A 20319-nucleotide genomic window follows, 5' to 3' on the forward strand; every position below is an offset into this window, starting at 1 on the left:
GGTAAAACTCCTGCTCTGAATATTTATAGTTTATCAAAGCTTCAAATTTTAATGTAACTGCCACTTCAAACTGAAAGTTTTAGGACATGAATATCCTTTTGATTTTCTAAATAAGATTAACTGCATTTCAACTGAACTAATCCTCAACTGTCTGATGGTTCTCTGTGGACTGTCAGCAGTTTTAACAACTTTTAAGAAATCTTTACATGCATTTGAAAAAATACACTGGCCTGGATCCATAACACAAGCTGTCCATGTGGGGAAATCACTACTGCGTGTGCTTGAGATAATTATTTCTGGCATCAGCTCCTTGTGTTTCACCCTAAGTCCCCACCCGCAATAAAGGGGACCTTTTGAAGGGATCCTTGAGATATCCACTGGAAGAGGGAGCTAAAAAGCTCCCATGTGCTATCCAAGGCTGCCCCTATCATTAAACAGAGGAAGGTAACCTCCTCAGGCTGGGGAACAAGGAGGTGAAGAACAGAGCTTTTTTGCACCCTAAACTATCTTGATGCCTCTGGGTATGGTGGAAGACTATGTCCTGTCATCACTGATAAATTAAAAAGCAACTGAGTCCTCTTGGATTCTACTTGTGGAATGGAGGAACATTATTTTGTCCATTTCAGGTCACCCTGATCTAGACTAAAGTCTGATTAGGAGAAAGCAGCATTTTAACATATCTTGGGAGTCCTGGAAATTGATGACTTATTTTACCTTCATTTTCAGTTGTGAAGACATTTGTTATTCACTAACATTTGAGAAAAAATAGATATCAATGTGTGTGAAAATATTGTTCATCTTACACCTCACAGTGATACACTACTTCTGATATGAAGCAGAACCTTCTATAGGGCTGCTTGTCATAGGAGAATATTGTTAGTCATAGAAGAAGGCTATATATACAGATTGGGTGCTCACACTTTTGTCTCTGTATCTTATTTAGCAACCTGGGCAAATCATTTTCTACAAACTTAACAATAGTTGGCTTCATTGCTGTAGTAAAAATATTGAGAGAAAGCCTTGATGACACATGTTGTTCCTACATAGATTAAAAAAGAATGGCCAGCAGTAGAGATCTAGTGTGTATTCAGATGTGGTATGTATGTGTTAAAATCATTTTTCTTTACCTCCTTTTACCTATATTTTGCTGAAGTATTTTTCACAGATATAATCGATGTAAATGTTTAGATGGAATAACTTCTTTTTATCTTGTATCTGACAAATTTAATTTAGTTTTATACAACATTTGTTGTTATTATTAAAATTAGTATACCACCCTTCATCTGTAGATCTCAGGGCAGATGACAACTTAAAAATACAAGATAAAAACTGCAAAATACATACTAAAAATAAGAACAAATACAAACCAATAACCCCCCACCCCCTCCCACAACACATTTAAAAGGGTATCAGTTGTTTAATTAGCCAAAGGCCAAATGTAGTTTATTGGGAATTGTTTACCATGACATAATTCTAATCGATTGGCAATAAATAGAAAATGAAAAGTAACGCAATATATTTTAAGATCAGAGAAATTAAATAACAAATCATTTATTAGTGTATCTAGCTGCAGCTCAGCAAGTAGTTTTCTGCCGCTTGACAGAGTTGAGTAATTTCATGCACAGTTGAACTTTTAAAAAGCAGAGAAGTACAATTATGAATTCTAGTTCTCATTTAGTATAACTTCTTTATTCTACATGATCTTGCACAGTGGAAACTGTAAATATTTCTGTCCAGAATGATGACCTTGATATTTCCTGTTGAAATAAAAATCAGTATTGGGATTTAATACTCTTGCAGAAGATTTTGTACTCTGGCATTTTACCATCAATATGCTGTTGCCAATATATTAATAAGCAGTGTGAAGAAAAAGAATTAAAAACTCCTGAAATTTATGATAGATTGTAATTGATCCTATATCGTATGGATGTGGAACCAGTGGCATAGCTTGCTTGCTAGTTAAATGTGTGTTGGGAATAAAAACGTAGGAACTCTGAGTGCTGTAAAGTTGTAGCCAAATGCACATACCACTTTTGCCAGGTTATTTGAATTAAGGATTATTTTTAAATACAGTAATTTTAGCAAGATTAAAGCCAGTTTCTTAAAAATTTGATGAGAACTGGCTATCTTTGTGCCCATTAATCTGACTAAAAATGAATTTGCAAGAAACTGGACATCACTAAAAGAGATTTTGAAGATTAATGCAATGTAGGGCCACTAATTTAACACTTAGGAAAGGGATGGTGCACCTACAGGCTACCAGGGTCTCTGTACATTCCCTGGCATTTGCACGCCTTCATTTAGGCACCACCTGACCTTCTTCAAGCCCTCTATATACGACTCTCATTATAACAGCAGCCAAAGCATAACAAAGTGCCCCTTGCAGTATTTCTGTGATATTTGGCAACACTTTGGAGGTGTTCTGCTCACCTTTCTGCTGATGCTATAAAGAAGAAGCACTGCATGTCTAAAGCAGATAATCTGAATGGTAAGGATCCAAATGTCAGCAATCTGAAGAAGTGACCGTGTTGTGTTCCGTTCTGCCTATTTCCATGAGCAGATTTAAATGACCAATGGAAAGGTGAATATTGTTTGTTTCTTGGGGTGTGTGTGTTAAAGTGAAGGATAGGTGAGAATAACTGTGGTGTGTGTGGTGGCAGTAGTGGGAGGCATGTGCTGAAACGGTACAGAAAGAAAACATTTTTCTTTTCCTTACTGGCAGTGGGGTAACCCCCCACAGTTGATCTAGCCTGAAAAAGTAAGTCACATCTGCTATGCCAACCACTTTTTGGTCCAGCCCCACCCATTGCTGAAATGGATCTCCTGACAGCTTTTCACCAAGATAGTGCAGTTCTTCCTGGCGTAGGAAGGAGAAACTGAAATTTGAATGAGAAGGGCACCTAACTACAAAAACAAAGAAAAAGAACCACAAGCAAGAAGTGTAAAACCTTTGACAATGCAGATGGCAAGGTTCCCTTCAAGGAATCACGAAGGTTTTAGCACTTGCATAGATGAATCACTTAGATAATATTACAGAAATTATGTAATTGCAATTTTATACTGCAGTGTTTGACATTTTCTCAGAATAATTTTAAGGTCATATTAGCTTTGTCTTTAGTCAATTATGAAGAAAATCACCTTGTCTCTATTTCCGTAGCATGTTCTCTCAGCTTCTACTTTATGCACCATTATGACAATATTATGTTAATAGAGAAGGACATTCATTCTGGATTCTTGGTTTCTGCTCCTGAAATTCATACTTCCTGGCTACAGTCATTTAATCTTTTTATATTTAGGTTTTTCCATTTGTAAGAACAGATATTATTTCAGAGAGTGAACAGACATGCATAGGGAAAAGTAGTTATTTGGGTAATTTGGTCCAATACACTTAGGGCTTTTAAAGGGAACCAGCATTTTGAATTGTGTTCAGAAATGGGCTGATGGCCTGCGCAGGTGGTACTGCAAGTGGGTGACCTGATCCTGACATTTAGCAAGAGTCAGGAGCTTTAGTGGCAGAATCCTGTTTTTGAATAGTCATTGAGGGCATTGGCAGCCCGATGTATAGCACAGTACTGTAAATCTGTTCGGATGTAACAAGTATATGCGTGACTTCTGTCAGGTCAGCTACCCCAAACACAAGCTCAAATCATGATCACTGGTTAGGTGTTTTTGACAATGTTGTGTAATTTTTTAAAAAACAAAAACAAAACAGAATGAGTTTCACATGTGTTATACAAAATAGTTTCCTGTATGAGTTTTATTTAAAACTAAACATGCATTAATAAAGTTAGAGCATGAGTTCAGAGAAAAGGGTGAAAATTAAGGAGGACATCAACTCTATACCAACTCAATGGTCTTTCCAAGTGGACTTGTATAGGATAGTGCTGTTAATAGACAGAATTAAATGGTATGGCTATGAGAATATGCAAGTGAATATTCACCTGTTTACTATGCTATTGATACTCATTGTGGGCAAGTGAAAAAGATAAGGGTCTCAAATAAAATGTAGACACTTCCTGTAGGCGATGAGAGAAGCGGAGGAAAATATACCTAACATGTTTTCACACATTAGACTTGTCTAATAGTAGAATCCCTGTTCTTGTAATGTTTGTATTTAGAACTTATTTGCTTAATATTTCTTTATGATGAAATCTGATATTTAAAGCATTAGGAAGAATTTAAGTTTTCCTTGGGCATCCCTTTCAGTTTAGATAATAGATTTCACCATGTAAGGGTTCATTCATAAGGAAGATTAGCCACATGTTAATCACATAGTGGTGAATTCACAAAATCAAACATTATATATAAGGGTCTGGGCTAAAAACTAAGATTTTACTTTAGTGCTCTAGGTTACTTTCCTTCATGACTGAATGATATTATACAATATTTGGAAGAACATTTTCACTAAGTTAAGGTATTCAGAAAACATTTCCCTGCAAGGAATACTATTTTTCTCCTTTCTTTGCCCTTGAACTTGGGCCTAAATGACTTTAATCAAGCAGGAGACACCAAAATATATTTTCATCACTCTCCAAATTAATTTTAAGTTGATTAAGTAAGAAGTGCAGAAAATTTAATTTCAAATTATTTCCTAATGTTATAAGTTAGCGCTCTCTTAAGTGCCATAAGCCATTTGGTAGTTTTAGACACCTCTTCTACTCCAGCAGTTCCATCTTTTGGGCATTGAAATTGATTTTTCTCATCTTAGCATTTGAAGATCCAGAGTGTGCCCCTTGCCCCATCGCCTGGGAGAGTACAATGGCACCAACAGCAGAGGATGTGAAGGCAGCAGCTTTTCGAGCACCTGAAATGGCAGCATCAGGAGCATCAGCACGAATAGACTGTGTTGAGGTAGTTCTCCCACACTATACTATGAAACCAAAACAGTTTGGGGATACTACATGCTGATGAAGGCTGCCTTTTACTATATTGACCTTTATGCAAATGTTTGCTGTGTTTTAGAATATACACATTTTCTTTGCATGGTCATGAGAAGAGAATCTGCCCATGCTTGAACTTCTGCTTAGACATACACTGGGCCAATTCCCAGGAATTTTATCAATTCACAGCCATACATTTTGAAGATCAATATTACCAATTTGTAATGTAGCCAATGCAGCCACTGAAATAATAGTAGTATAATCATTAACAGAACCAACAAATTTAAAGTTGTGTTAGTTTAAATGTAGGAAAACTATAGGTAAGATGTTAAGTTTCTATTAAGGCCTTTAGTCCTGTCACTAAAAATTGCTTCTGAAATACTTTTTTCCCCTCATAGCCAATTAATAACAATCATTAATGACAGAATATCAGAAGGTCTTCTAATTCTTACTTCCAAGTCAGGCACAGGCATGTGTCTGAAAGGACACTTCAGACATTCCGGGGAAGAAGCATGAGTGATTTGTGCTGTTTAATCAAAGGTTTCCAGTCTTATTTGAAAGAAACATAAATGCATATCCTGTTTGCCATAGGGCTGGTGGGGAAATGTATTGTGCCTCTGAATCAGGAGAAGGTACATCTCCCTCAGGGAATATATGCATCTCCTTTCAGTAAGACATGGAAGATGGAGAAAAGAAGCCAAAGTCACTCAAGTTTATTCTCAACACTATTCTAGACTGTCTAAAATAGCTCTGATTTGTGAAGAGACAGAGGGATAAGTCCTTTTGATGTTGTTGTTTTCCAACACAGGAGTGACTTTTAGATGTTTTCCTATATCTCTAAAGTAACTTATGATTTAGGTACATTGTTGATTTATGTTCTTATGTTTGAATGATCTTCTGTACAGAAACTGCACTATGTTTATAAAATTTTAAATAGGCTCTATTTTTTAGTTTGTATTAGTCATAATATATTGATAGAATTTTATATATAGTATTGCAACAGAGATATGATTCATTAGTTATGTGCATCTGTAGATGTGTTCTCATGTATGTTTTTGGTTTTTTTACTGATTGGTGTACACTTTCATTGGCACCATTTGAAGTGTGAGTTCCAATATTGAGAATGTTAGGTGTGTATGTGAATATAAAGTGTAGCAGTTTTTATATTTAAAGACAGGAATGGAGTTCATATAGCTATTGCAGTGGGTGCATGTCATTAACATAGAGAACTGTAAGCTGGTTATATGTCAAATGATATGAACAACTTATATTTTTTAAAATTGTAGAATTCCCAGTAACAAATGGACCCATGTTAAAAAAATTCACAAATAGAAATGACAAGCTAAATCAGGTTTGAACTACCTGCACAATAACGAAATGGTACTAGTCAAAGCTGAAATGTGAACAGCATTTCAGATGTCTCCTAAGGGACCTTTTCCGCCCTCCTGCATCCCTGCACAATTGCCTCTGTATGTTGGGAAGCATATCAGAAATGGGATATGACATATTTTCTTCAACTATGCTTCCAGTCCATTACCAAAGAGAAAGTAGCAAGAGGCTGCTCTCAAGTAGGGACTTCAGTTTTATGACATTTCCCCCCAGATAGACACTAACTGCAATATATTCTTGGAATATACAGTCCTTGCCCCTGGCTAAATAGGCCATTGTGATTTGAGGTGCCTCTCCAGAGAATGGTTATACCTGAGAATTAAATGTACGTACTAAAATGATAAAGTGTGAACACAGCAAATGGATGCTTAAAATATCTGCATCATTCAGGTGCACTAAACCAGAGAGCCAAGATTCTCTGCAATTTCCTGGGCAGGATTCAGCTAACAAGTCTCTCTAGTAAAAGCAAGTATAAGGGTGCCTGCTAGCACACTGGGGCTTCCTCCCTATTGCACACCCTTTCATTGAAATTTGCTGGAGACGGAGGCCAGGAGAACCCCAGAACAGCACACAGGGGAGAAGAGGAGATTGTTCAATCCAGCAAGTTGAAAAGCTTGAGTTGATGGGATGATTGCCATAGTGCTACTTTGAATTCCTCCCCCTGTCAAGTATAAACTGATTGGCAAACCAATGTCTGGTGTTGTGTAATTTGTTTAGTGGCCATCACATGGGAGATGAAACTGATGAGCTTCAAGGTGAAATGTGAAGAAGCTCCTTGTCGGTTTTACCTTTAGCAATTGTTCTATTGCATACATCTTCATCAAAAATAATAATTTTGATATCACTTTATTCTGGTGTTGGATCAAACTGCAAATCAAATATGTCATTTGTAGTGTCCCATTAAAGTGAGACTATTTTCACTAATTTAAAGAATGCCTAGTATATAACTTTGTAATATGTTTATTTTTCCATATGGATATTTTGATGCTTGTGCCATGTTATACTAATGAGTACATAGGATCTACTGACTTAAATAGCTCAAGATTAATATATAATGCATATAAAAGGATTCCAAAAATATTCTGTTGCAGACTCTGTTGTATTTTTATTGAATTCTGTTGTGATTATTGTGTTTTGGAAAACCAGTAAGTTTCTAACAATGGATCACTCTTTCATATGTGTGATATTCCAGGGGGGGAAATGTGTTCCAATCATTGAATTGTGGGAAGCAATCTGCTTTCTCTGTGACTTCCTTTTAAATTTATTATAAGTTTCTCTTAGTATCTGTGCAGTCACACATACATGGGATCCTCACTTCCAAATACATAATTTTTTAAAAATCTAGAACTAGACATGCCATCACCCACGCCACTGTTCTCAAGGGTATGTGGCTCCTGCCTTCCCAATCATTTTCTTTTCTACAGGTACAGCTGCAACATAATGAAAAGATTTCTCCCGGCTATTTCTTCATCCTCATATGGCAAAATAAATAGATGATTGCCATTTATTCTTTCTTCTCTTCTTGTGATTTTATTTTGTATTTATTCTCTTTTTACATTGTGTGTTTTAATTTGGTTTGGTTTACTCATATGTCTTGTGGCATCTCTCTCAACATTTTTGCTGAATGGCTCTAAAGCTGGCTTTTCCTGCAAAGTTGCCCCATAAAGTGGTCCTTGGGCTGAAGAAGGTTCCCTAGCTCTGCTTTATCAGGTCTAAGAAAAGGATTGAGAATTCCTCTTCAAGTATCCTTCATCTAACTTGGTCATTGGTGAAACTTACATATTACATCTCATACGGCACATACAGATAATGGAGGTAGGAGACAGGCTATCATAGAGAGTAAATTGTGTTCCATTGTGGCACTGTCATTGTGCATTGCCAGCTACATGGTGTGCATATCTCAATATCAACATTTTTTGTGGGACAAGGCATCCTCCTTTTCTGGTTATCTTCCAAACAATGGAAGTGAACACATCTCAGTTTTGTAACAGGAAGCAAACAGCAAATCCACTCTCCTGACTGTATGTTAGAAACATTGACAAGAGCATCCATGGACATGCTTAGGTGTGCTCCTCTGGACTGACTTAGGATGCTAGAACTATGGTTCAAAACTTACCAGGGCTTAGGCCGTTTTTTGGAAAAGGCAGTTGATGCCTTGGATAGAGGACAAAAACTCTGCAAGACAGCTTGTGATATGAATTTGACAACACAACAGTATACAAGTTTTGCTTTGGTCAAGGTTTGCTTTGGCACAGGACCTCTTCCAGTCATCCTACCTCCCTAGCTACAGAGGCTTCCCAGCAGACCTCTTTGTACTTTGAAAAGCTTTGGGAAGTCATTCAAGTGACATAAAACATCAGACTCTTCCAGATATCAGCTTTGACTTTCTCTTCATCATTTTTCTCTTCATCATTTTGCCAGTGTTTAGCAAGTAGCTAAGGTTGTTTTTTTGGTTGTTTGGTCTTCCCTCATTACTGACCAGTGGCTGCTTGCCCTAGTGTTTGACTTTCTTCCTCAAGACAGAGTCTTTCACTTTATACCCACCTCTCCTCCTTTAGAGGTATTGATACTCATCTAAATGGCAGCAGTGGAACAAGTACCCAGACATCAAAGATTTTACTAAATGTTTGTACTAAATGGGGAATCTCTGTCTGAAATTTCAAGAGGTAGGTACATTGATTTGACATTCCTTCCTTGCATTCATTGATCCATTGCATCCCCTGAAACGTGTGCAGAGGAGGGTGATTAGGAAGATGAAGGGTCTGGAAACCAAGCCTTCTGAGGAGCAGTTGAGGGAGCTGGGTATGTTTAGCCCATGGATAAGAGAAGTATGAGAGATATGATAGCCATCTTAAAATATTTGAAGGGCTGTTACATGGAAGATGGAGCAAGCTTGACCACTCCAACTTTAGACCAATTGGCCAACTATCTTGCCACAATGCTGAGTCTTCTTGACATCTTGGAACTCTGTGTAAATGTGGGGAAATCCTGTTTGGTATTAATGCACTGGCCTGAACTCATCAGAGCACTTTCCATCAACATACATTCTTATCTTTAGCATGGAAGAGAAAGAATATTCCTATGTTTTCAACTATGGCTGACCATAGTACTGAACAGCTTGCAGTCCAAATTCAGTTTTTCAGTTATTTTGCTTCAACTCAGGGCTAACCCATTTGCTTTGAGCTTCTTACTACTTTTGATTATGGCACTTAATATTTAAGCTGCCTTTCCTGGTTACTATTGCATCAGCTCAAAGGGTTACTACATCAGCTTTCTATGTTCATCTGGTACTACAGACTTGATGTTTGATCCAGAATGGATTCTCCTCTGGAAGGGCTGTGCTAAACCCAGAGCTTTCTAGGTAGCTCCCCAGCCTTTGGTAAGTTAGTTTGCTATTCATATAGCCTGCTCTTGCTCACTTTTTTTGTATAGCCGCTGCGTGCAGTCCATTAGGAATTGAGCAGGAAAGTGGGGGACATGCCCTTTTGAGTGTGCACACACTGGGGTAAGCAGCCTGCCAAAACACTAACCAAGTTCAAGAAATCTGAAAAACAAGTCTGCACAGGCACATAACCTGTATGTCTCTGCACAGATCACTCATTGAAGAACTACAGTTACAGATAAGCAAACTTTCTGAGTACCTCCTGGCTGTGTGTGTGCTTATGTGTTAATGTCAATTTTTAACAAACTCTTTGCCTCCTAATATCCTTCTCTACCTGATGTGGGATTATTCTTCTTGGGTTGAAATCAAGATACATTACATCTTCCTGATCCACTGAGCTTGAAACTTTCAAAAATGGAAATAAGATTAGGCTGGTATGACTTGTTTTTGAGAAAGATGTGCTAGTTCTTAGTAATCACAGCATCCTTTTTTGAGTGTACACCTTTCCTTGCATCAGTGTCAAGCTAACTAGTTGGTAGTTGCCTGGGTTTCCCCCTTTTTAAAGTTGGGGACCACATTTGCCTGCCTCCCGGCCCCAGGGACCTCACCTATTCTCAAAGAATTCTCAAAGATTATAGACAGAGGCTCTGATATTACATCTGCAAGTTCCTTTAGTATCCTCAGATGTATTTCATCAGACCCCGGAGATTTGAATTCATTTAAAGTAGCTAGGTGTTCCCTTACTGCCTCTTCTCTTCTCTTGGGCTAAAGCTCCCTCTCTGCATGATTTATTAGATTATCACCAGGTTGGGCACTGTTTTCTTGTTATTTTCACACTTTGTCATCACTACTGCTGCCAACATCTCACCATTCAACAGTATGTTATTTCTTCTACACACATAAGTATGAGAGAAACTTACTTACTTTCAGCAACTTCCACGTTGCTTTCTGCCTCCAGCAGAAGCCAGCTGTCATAGAATGTCATGTGAACTATCCCCACACCTGTGCAATCGTGATCATCTTTCCATGAAGTCTTGAGATCCCTGAATCCATACATATGCATGCTCATTACTGCCTCTTCTATGGCACTGATTCTATATCCCATTTCAAAGAGCAAGGCCAGCATTTGGTTGCATTAGTATAGTGGTAGTTATTACTTGGATGCATGTCTTATGTAAGGCTGTTCCATAGTGTTCCTGAATTTCTATAACATAAAAATGGTTAGAAGGTTCAAAAGGTTGTAAGCCGAGGGGAAAGCAGTTACCAAACCATTTTGCAATTATAAATGACAAATGGAGTATAAACCCCAGATTAATTATTTAAGGCAAAGAAATGCCTAGCTCAAGCCATGCTACCATTGAATTTAAGTCTCAACTTGACAGCAACACACAAGGCTTTCAAAATAATGAAATGAAATGGCAGAAGTAGAAAGAGAAATAGCACTCATATAACAAATTTCAGTTGATATATTGCAGGCACAAACCCAAAATTGTTAATAATGAAGCATCTTATTTCAGGTTTTATTCATTCTGTAGGTTATAATAAAGGAAGCTGACAAGATACTTGGAGAAATTTGACTGAGAGTTTGCTTGTCCCGTGCCTGCCCCTCATGCTTAGTTAAGGCTAGCCATAAGAATCTTGTTGGTCTACTTTTAGCTGTGGTAATTGCCTCAGAGAAGGAACTTAACATTTAAGGAGCAGAACTTTATTTATTTTTCTAAGCTTTCAAAGAAATAAAAAACATTGTTCTGTGCTGTCCCTTGAACAATGGAAAGTTCAAGACACTTTTTTTACAACATCAGTTTCCTTTTTAAAGAAGGTACCCAAGAGGCATATGATATTTTTGTTTTCTGTTTGTTATTTACAAGTATGGGCAGATTATACATTACTCTGGAAATGTACTTGGGCAAGCAGAACTGGATTCATTAAATGTATGAGTCTTATATAAAAAAACAGTACCCTTGAAACTCAAAAATGTTTTTTCCCCCTCAAGCCAGTCATTGTCCGTTAATTAGTATCCGTTGTTAATGATGGAACTACTACTAAACAGAAGACAGTATGGCTTACAAATTCCTTCATGATTTATTTTTAGTATTCACAAAGGGGGAAGTATTAACGCTGCAACGTTGTTTGTGTCTCTTCTCTGTTCTATTTATAAATACTGAATAATTTGCAAAATATGTTTTCAAAATTTAATGACTATATAAGCTGAGTATCAATGTGATATCATAGCTTACAATAGATTTTTCAACTCACGCATGCAAATTTTTCACAGCACCCATATGAAACTTGCTACCAGCTTTCTGTTGTTTTTTGTTTTTATTGTCTGTGTAGCGTGCATTACATTGCTTATAAACTTTGGTAGTTTAATGCTAGGTACTTGGGTTTAATTGGCTTATCATTGTTATCTTTAATGAATGCCTAATGTCTGATTTGTTGTTGTTGTTTTTCATGTACCTGACAGCTGGTTGACTGGCTGGGTCAAAGCAATATGTGAAATTGTGCTTCCCCGCCTCTTTACTCCAAATCACACAGTGCCAGGCCACTGAAGGGTGGTGACAAAGATAACTTTCACTTGGCAGAATTCTTTTTATAAGAATGCCATGCTGGATCAGACCAAAGGCCCATCTAGTCCAGCACCCTATTTTCACATAGGCCAATAAGTTGAGAAACTTGCAAAGAGAGCCTGAGTACAGCATCATTCTCCACTCTAAGGATTTCCACCAAGTAGTAATAGAACATGGCCTTTACAGGACTCTTAAATAAAAGCTAATATACTGTTCATTTGAGAAACTTATTCCATTTGCAGATGTTTTGCAACATGCACTCTGATCCAGCATTTCCTTGTAAGTGCTGGAGCTAGATTGTACATATGAACCCTCCTGCCCACAAGGGCTTTCCATCTTCAGAACTGAATATTCCATTTAAATAAATTGGGACCATCCTGTATGCCTTGGGATGTTAATCAGGCTCCTAACTGTAACTATGGAGACTTCTTGCTTACATTATGTAAGTAAGTTGATAGTTATACAATTTTTAGAAGACATCTGAAGACAGCCCTCTATAAGTTTTTAATGTTTGATGTTTCATTGTGTTCTTATATCTGTTGGAAGCCGCCAAAGCGGCTGGAACAGTCAGATGGGTGGGGTACAAATAATTAAATAATAAGAATATTAAAACTGATTAAAATCAGCTTTAGGGAGATTCATTTATCATAGTTTATTGTAGACATTGCTGTTCATATATTGAAATAAAAATGAATTCCTTCATTAATTATAAACAATGTGACAAAAATGTTTGTTGTCCTATCTAATATGTTCTTTATTCTATCCAGTATGCGCTGTCTACCTCTAAAATTTAATGTAACAGCACATGCAACCTTTGCCACTGTGTATAGTATAATTGCAGTAAAATCGTAACATTCTCATTACTGTATTATCTTTTGTTTTTTACAGGTCAATGCACAAACTGACACAGCTAGAGAGGCTTGACCTAGGCAATAATGAATTTTCTGAGTTGGTAAGAAAAACCTGTTTTAAAAAGCATAACAAAACATGTTTGTTAAGTAGTGTTCAGTATATCAATGCAATTTTCCTCAGTTCCCACTGTGAGAATCCTACTGCATGCAGAAACGAGTAACTCTACTATTTTGCTTTCCATACATGTAAAAGCTGCATAGGATCCTGCTTTGCATTGGTAATAAAAGGAATTCATGATGAAATATTTTATGTCCACAGACAGGGATAATAATGAGGGTGTACAAATAGTAAGTCTCTTATTTATGGCACATGATACTCTGGATTGTGTGACATTATGGGGAAGGGTTGATAGATATGTAGGATCTTGCTTCAGAAACCAGCAGCATCACAGAAGCTGTAAGAATAAAAGCCTTAACTCCTAATACCTGACAGTTCAGAGTTTCTGAAATACTAAATCAGCCATTCCTTCTCTGTGCTGCTGCTTCTCAGTGTTAGTTGATCCATCCTGGTAGATGGATTTAGACCAAACCACATTAAGAAATGTGACTTGTAATATTTAACATAATCATCACTTATAAGTACAACCTTAAAGAAAATGATGAAGTAATCAGATTAAAGAACTATAGTTCTATTCTGATTTTGTTTGCAAAAGGTAATCACTTGGAAATAATCAAAATATCATTTGGTTTGCATAAATGTTATATTTAGAAAATATGCTTTTTTACAGCCTGAGGTTCTGGAACAAGTTCAAAATCTAAAGGAATTATGGATGGACAATAATTCACTTCAAACACTGCCTGGGGTATGGATATTGTATACATTCATGTGTTGTTTAGTTTCATTTCTTGTTAACATAGGGAGATGCAACACTGAACATGTTTTTGGACAAGGATACTAACATAATGTTGCATAGTAATGTGTAAATAATAAACTTTAATTGATTTGTTCTGACACTACACAACTCTGCAAAATTTCAGCTACGTATATATTTCTGTTATATTGAAACATTTGAAAGATGTTATTTCTTTAACAGGCAATGGGTTTTCAATTGATCTAAGTAGCATAAGGCTCTCAGAGAGCCTTATTGCTGCTTATATATGAACAATTTTTTTAAAATATTTCTGTTGCATGCCTCATGCATTTCACTACAGAAGGATGTCTAGCTAACAAAGCATCTGCTAATCTGACTCTCATTGCTGCTATTTCTGAACAACTAGATCTGATACAAATAACTTAGATACCATATAATAATATTTCTAATCATTCTTCTGTGTGGAACAAGAGAATGCACTCCAGCAGCTTGTGAGACATCATCTCAACAAGAGATGAATGCTGCTTATAGATATGCTAGTTGTAGATCACACACATCTAGAGTGGTTTTGGGGATGACAGCCAGATGAGTATATGATAACTTCTGCGTTCATATGGTAACACAGGATCATGATGTCTAAAGGGTGAAGTTGTTCTAGGAAATAGTACAGTGAGAATGTGTAGCCCCCTTGGATCTCTGGTCCTAAGTAAAGCACGCACACACACACTGGGGCCCTGCCCACTGAACTCATGGTTTATTTCTATTTTGCCTCCTCTTGTAATACATTTTTTCCTATCTTCAGCTGTCAGTGTATTGAGTTTGGCATGAAATAAATCATTATAGTGTGAATCCAGCAACACCTAACCCCAGAAGAAAGGCACTTCCGCTTATGTCCATTCTCCCCTTGAGCTTCAGCCCCCTCCCGAACATATCCAGTGCTGTTCTGGAGGGGCCCCTTTTTTGTAAGCTGAAGCAGGAAGAAGGAAGTAGGGAAGCTATAATCTGTGAATGGAACTCTGATCAGTGTTCTTAGGCTCCAACTCAATGATTTTAAGAGAATTTTAATATAAGAATTCTAGTTCAAGCACACAGAGTAAATCATCTTAAGGCAAATTTCTGTGCTGTGACTTGAACAGAGGGTAGTGTTTTCTGTACTGCTTTTGCCTAGCCTATAGCATGTAGAAGTCCATTTTCAATTTAAATACTACAGTATATGCTACAAAAATGCCTTTGGGTAACAACATTGCTACTTCAGCTCAGTATAAGAGCACTCTAGTTCAATTGGCAATGTGATTTAGTGCTTGTAGAACTTTTTCAAAGCCTTTAAATGTATTTATACATATCCAAAGTAAGTGTTGGATTCTGTTTCACATATTCATATCTGTTTGATGATTAGCAGTGTCAGAGTCGACAGCGCTTACCATCTGTTGTGTAGTGCTCAGGTAATTCCAATCCAACAACTGAAATTCATGAAAGGATCACGTGCAGGAATGGGGCAATTTAGTAAAGGATCCGTATGCAACATCCTTATTTTCTGCATTAAGACACTGAAATATTCTTACATTTAAGAACTATTCAGATGTATCTTTATAAATAGCACTAATGATTTTCACTGATATTTTGAGAGCCGCCTAAAGTCTGTGAAATAGGTGAGACAAGTATCTGAGTTGCCTTTAAGGGCAGCTCTATGTAGACCACATTGCAATAATCCAATCTGGAAGTTATGGGGTTGAGAAATAATGGGGATGAGGGGTCTGTGTGTATCTTCCATCTCCCTGTCTAGACACCCCTTTCAGTTTGTTAGCTCACTACTCTGAACTCACCTTTATTGGTTAAGCAAATGTAGTAGGGTGAATTGGAATATGGGAGGTATGTGTAGGCCTTCCAATTCCTTGCAACAATCTGTGCCACAGACTCTGTGGATGCACTTATACCAAAAATTGCTCTGTTAGGATCCTATCTTGTGTGAGTCATTGGGAAGAATCAAATCTCACCATTTAAGTAGTGATCATTGTTTCAGTATCTTTTAGATACAAGTTTAGAACAGTGGTTTTTCTAGTGTACTTGACCAATGAAACATCAGACCAGATCACTTTTGCTTCTGTAATCACCATTACCTTTCTGTTAACTTTAGTTTCTAAATATTATTGCTGTTAACCATTGGTGCTTGCTACAAAATGTAAATCTAACCAACAACCTATTCTTATGTGATGTCATCAAGCCTATAGGAAGGTTAAAGCAGCTGGTGTACTTGGATATGTCAAAAAATAGGATAGAAAGTATAGATATGGACATATCAGGATGTGAAGCCCTGGAAGATCTACTGTTGTCATCCAACATGCTCCAACAACTGCCAGATTCTATAGGTAAAGAAAGAAATGTTGGCTAAATGTGTGGTTATGTGTGAGAGGTTGTTGCTAAGAAAATGGGTTTTTTGTTAATAGATGCTGGTTTGGATTCAAGGGTCCGTTTTTTCTGAATCAAGATTAAGATTTATCTGCCTCCCCTATCATTCATTATCCTGTAATTATTATTAGCAACTTTATCTCTAAAATAACATACTGTTTTTATGTTAAGAGTTAAGAATTATATGAAGAATACAGGTATAACATTTTGAAGTTTTACTTCATAATACAAAAAAGTGTTCCTGATCACATTGCCTTGCATCACAGTTTTAGGTGTAGAAACTCATCTTTGAATATGAGGTGCAATTATTTTTTAATGCTAGAATATGTCCACAGGTGTATTTTTAACTATAATACATGTGTTAGTTAGGTGTGTCTGCAATTTAGCTTCCTGCTGTGAAGAAATACTCTGGAATGGCTTTTCTAACATTACATAAAATTCATGTCCTCAGGCACAAGTGTGAAACTTCATGTGCAAAAACACAAAATAGCAATCCACTGTTAAACTGCATGACTTGCATCAAGTGCTAGTTCTACTCAGAGTAGACCCACTGAAATTAACGAACATGGCTGACTTGGGCATATTAATTTCAGTGGTTCATATTCAACTAAATTGTTGAACAAGGAAAAGCCAGTGCAAGGATTCATGCTAGCACAATAAGAATTTCCCCTCTCCCCCTATCTTGCACCACCACCAAATCTAGTATATAGAATAGATTTAGAGGGCTTTGTGGGGAGGAGAAGAGAAAAAGTTCCATGGCACCAATAAAATCCTTGTCACTGATGGAGCCTTAGCTACCAATGCAATAGGTCTACGAAGAGTAGAACTTAGTTAAATTCAACCCTGCGGTTTTTGCAATTAGAAGATACTGTGTTTGCAAATTTAGGGTTCACATGAGAAAATGTGTTTGAAACAACTGCGTAGCCACCTTTGGAAGAGGATTCTTTTGAACTGACCGGGAATCCTTTATTTCAAAAATACTATTCATTATTCCATTTATTTTGTTATTTCTGCTGAAACTGGCCTCAGAATAGGCACTATGACCACTAGTATTGAGAGTTGAAAAAGGGGTGTACTTCACAGTAAAAAAAATAATTATGGGGGGAAATATGCTGTTTTCAATATCTAACACATCTCTGTCTCTCTGTCTCTGTCTTTCTCTTTCAGGGCTCTTGAAAAGGCTTACAACTCTAAAAGTAGATGACAATCAACTCACAATTCTCCCCAATGCCATTGGAAAGTAAGTGGTGGAAGTTTATAGATTTGATGTACTTAGCAATAAGGTTGTTTTCAAGACAAATGTGTATTTTCTGTCTCAGGAGGAAATGGATGCTTAACCCTTCCTGGTTGGGCGCCTGTTGCGGTCTCTCACGCTTGGCCGCCATATGTCCAGGTGGCCGTTAGGGGAGTTCCCTCTGGCAACCTGGACATCTGGCTTGAGTTCCCGCTGGCTGCTGCATCTCAAATGGGCCAATCAGTGGCCTCCCATGGGGGGGGGGTGTCTCGCCAACTGGTAGCGCATTGGCTGTACATGTGCCCTCACAGCTGGTGAGTCATAAAAGCTGGGGGCACTGAGGAAATAGCTTTTAGCTTATACCAGGAATGTTGTCTTGCCTGAGTTTTATCTGAACATCTCAGAATGATCTTTCCACATCCTGCACATCCATCATGACTTCGCCTTCTACATTGATAGGACAGCTGTGTTTCAACATGATCCTTTTCTTTCCCATGTGTTCTGAGGGCTCTAGAAAGACTCTACCTGTGTTGACTCAGGTCCTCTCATGTTGTTTTCTGTAAGCTATAAATTTTGCTATGGACTGGCATAGCTCCCAGTACCAATGGGAGTCCGCATCTACTTTTACAAGAGCCACAGCCTTTCAAAGAGTATTTCCAGCTTCTTTTGCAGGCATAATTGTTTGTCAGGCATGATGCTATGGATATTTAGGCTTGGGCAGGTACCTCTTTTTGCTGGGCTGTGTTGAGCTCAGCAATTACTAGTCAGTACTTGCCCCACCTTGGGGTAAATTAGCTTGCTATTCTACCATGTGTGAAACTGCACAAAGACCCCAAAGAAAAGCAGGTTGTTTGCCTGCAACTTTAGTTCATGTAGTCATATGTTCACTCTAGCAACCCACCCTTTTTCACACCTGCTGCCACTCAAGTGTTTCCTTATATAACTGCCATCCATTAGTATCTGAGAGGGAATGTAGGAACTACACCCCTTGAACATGTGTTTTGGGCAGATTTCCTGCCAAAATGTTTATCAGAAAGTTTCAGACTTCGCACAGGTACAGAACTCCATGTATGTCCCTGCACAAATGACTACTCAAGGAGCTACAGTTTAAGATAAGGAACCTGTTTTTCTTTAAGTATCATTGATATCGTTTGAAGAACTGAGAACATGCTTAAATCTCTTCTGTTAAGATCGATGGGAATTACAAGTGCTTAACTTGAGCTGTGCTGTGTTCATAGTGTTCTTTTCTGTTATACAAAATTTTGAAATGCTTTCCAGATACAATGCCTGCTTTTTGTGGGACATGTGGGGGATAACTTAACAGCCTACTCCTTACAGCTTCATTGCCTTGTGTAGTGAGAAATAAACAGACAAGGGCATAACAGCAGCTACATGTTCTGGTACATAAACTGTTACTTTCTTGATCTAGTTCCATTGCAGCATAGGGAAGGAATCACTGTAGCACTCTTAAACCTTAACTCTGCTCCTTAATTATAAAGTTGGATCAGTTTTTAAAATTGGAAGTGTAAAAATAATATAAAATTCAAAGACTATCAAGATTCTTTCAAATTTCCCTTACTAAATGGAGTTACAGAATAATTTTAACAACTAAGTATAAAACAATAAGTGTTTTGTAGAATCATATTTATTTATAAATAATAGCTTTGGTAGCATTTTCCAGATGTTTAGCAAAAGCTTGATGAGCGGTAATAAAAAACAGATACATAAATTACTACTTTATTGAGATGATAGCTTTGGCAGACAATGTTTTGTTCTATTTTTATCATTTGTTTAGCTGGTGAGAGTTTTGTGAGAACTCCAGTAAATGTATGTTGCATCATGTAAAGTGTCATATATGAATATTTTTTATATATGATTCAGTTTGGACTGTGCAGAAATTGTTGCAAGAAGAACCTTGCTTTTCAGTGATTCTAAAGCTTTGCTCTGTTAGCTGTTACTGCAGCAGCATGGGATCCAGCCACAGGAAAGTGGCAACCAGGCTACATAAATCATGTATAATGGGATCTAATAGGCTTTTTTCCTTCTCTCTCTTTTATTATCTATATTTATTGATACTTGTCAATAAATATACTGCACTTGATCATTAGTAGGACACGCTGTGTTTCCTTCCTTGCAAATGTGCTCATCTTCAAGTATCTTAACTAGACCTAAAGCTTCTTAACATTTTGAAATGATGCTTGTATATTTTTGTCTTTATACTGAATATTTCAGATGAGATCCACATAATTTTAGAATCTTGATGACCATGGCTGGCATGAATATAGCAATTATCATTTACATCTCATAATTTGTCAATTTACAATGACCAATTTGTTTCATTCTCATTTTGCAGTTGAGAGGTTATTACATCATCATAAGTCTTTATAACATTTTTCATATTTGAGAGACATATTCAGCTGTGCAAATAGGATTTTCCTCCCCTTTAGCCCCGCAGTTCTCGGTGCGGGAGGGGCAGGTGCAGCAGGTGAAGGAGGAAGCGAATGCTGTTGCATCCACAGACACGATATTACCGTATTTTTCGCTCCATAGGACGCACTTTTTCCCCTCCAAAAATGAAGGGGAAATGTGTGTGCGTCCTATGGAGCGAATGCAGGCTTTCGCTGAAGCCTGGAGAGCGAGAGGCATCGGTGCGCACCGACCCCTCTCGCTCTCCAGGCTTCAGGAAGCTATCCGCAAGCCTTGCAAGCCCGGTGGGAGTTCCCGCGGGCTCACAAGGC

The 20319-nt window shown here is 37.5% G+C and overlaps 1 protein-coding gene across 20 annotated transcripts in view; it reads left to right on the forward strand.

Moving 5' to 3' along the window:
* The window catches only part of LRRC7 (leucine rich repeat containing 7), a gene marked incomplete at its 3' end in the record, with an annotated part of 196840 nt that overhangs the window by 98107 nt on the left and 78414 nt on the right, over positions 1-20319 (forward strand). For 18 of the 20 annotated variants that reach the window (XR_013987318.1, XR_013987319.1, XR_013987320.1 and 15 more), the window contains 4 exons: positions 13107-13170; positions 13858-13932; positions 16163-16307; positions 17515-17587. Coding sequence is in view for 17 of the 20 variants with exons in the window: in XM_081008906.1 (XP_080865032.1) it covers positions 13107-13170; positions 13858-13932; positions 16163-16307; positions 17515-17587 (357 nt within the window). Of the gene's footprint in view, positions 1-4708; positions 4852-13106; positions 13171-13857; positions 13933-16162; positions 16308-17514; positions 17588-20319 lie in introns of those variants that run through there. The other 2 variants (XM_081008905.1, XM_081008908.1) reach the window with 2 other exon arrangements.

Source organism: Podarcis pityusensis (assembly GCF_964106645.2).
Source record: "Podarcis pityusensis genome assembly, chromosome: 6".
Taxonomy (NCBI): Eukaryota; Metazoa; Chordata; class Lepidosauria; order Squamata; family Lacertidae; genus Podarcis; species Podarcis pityusensis.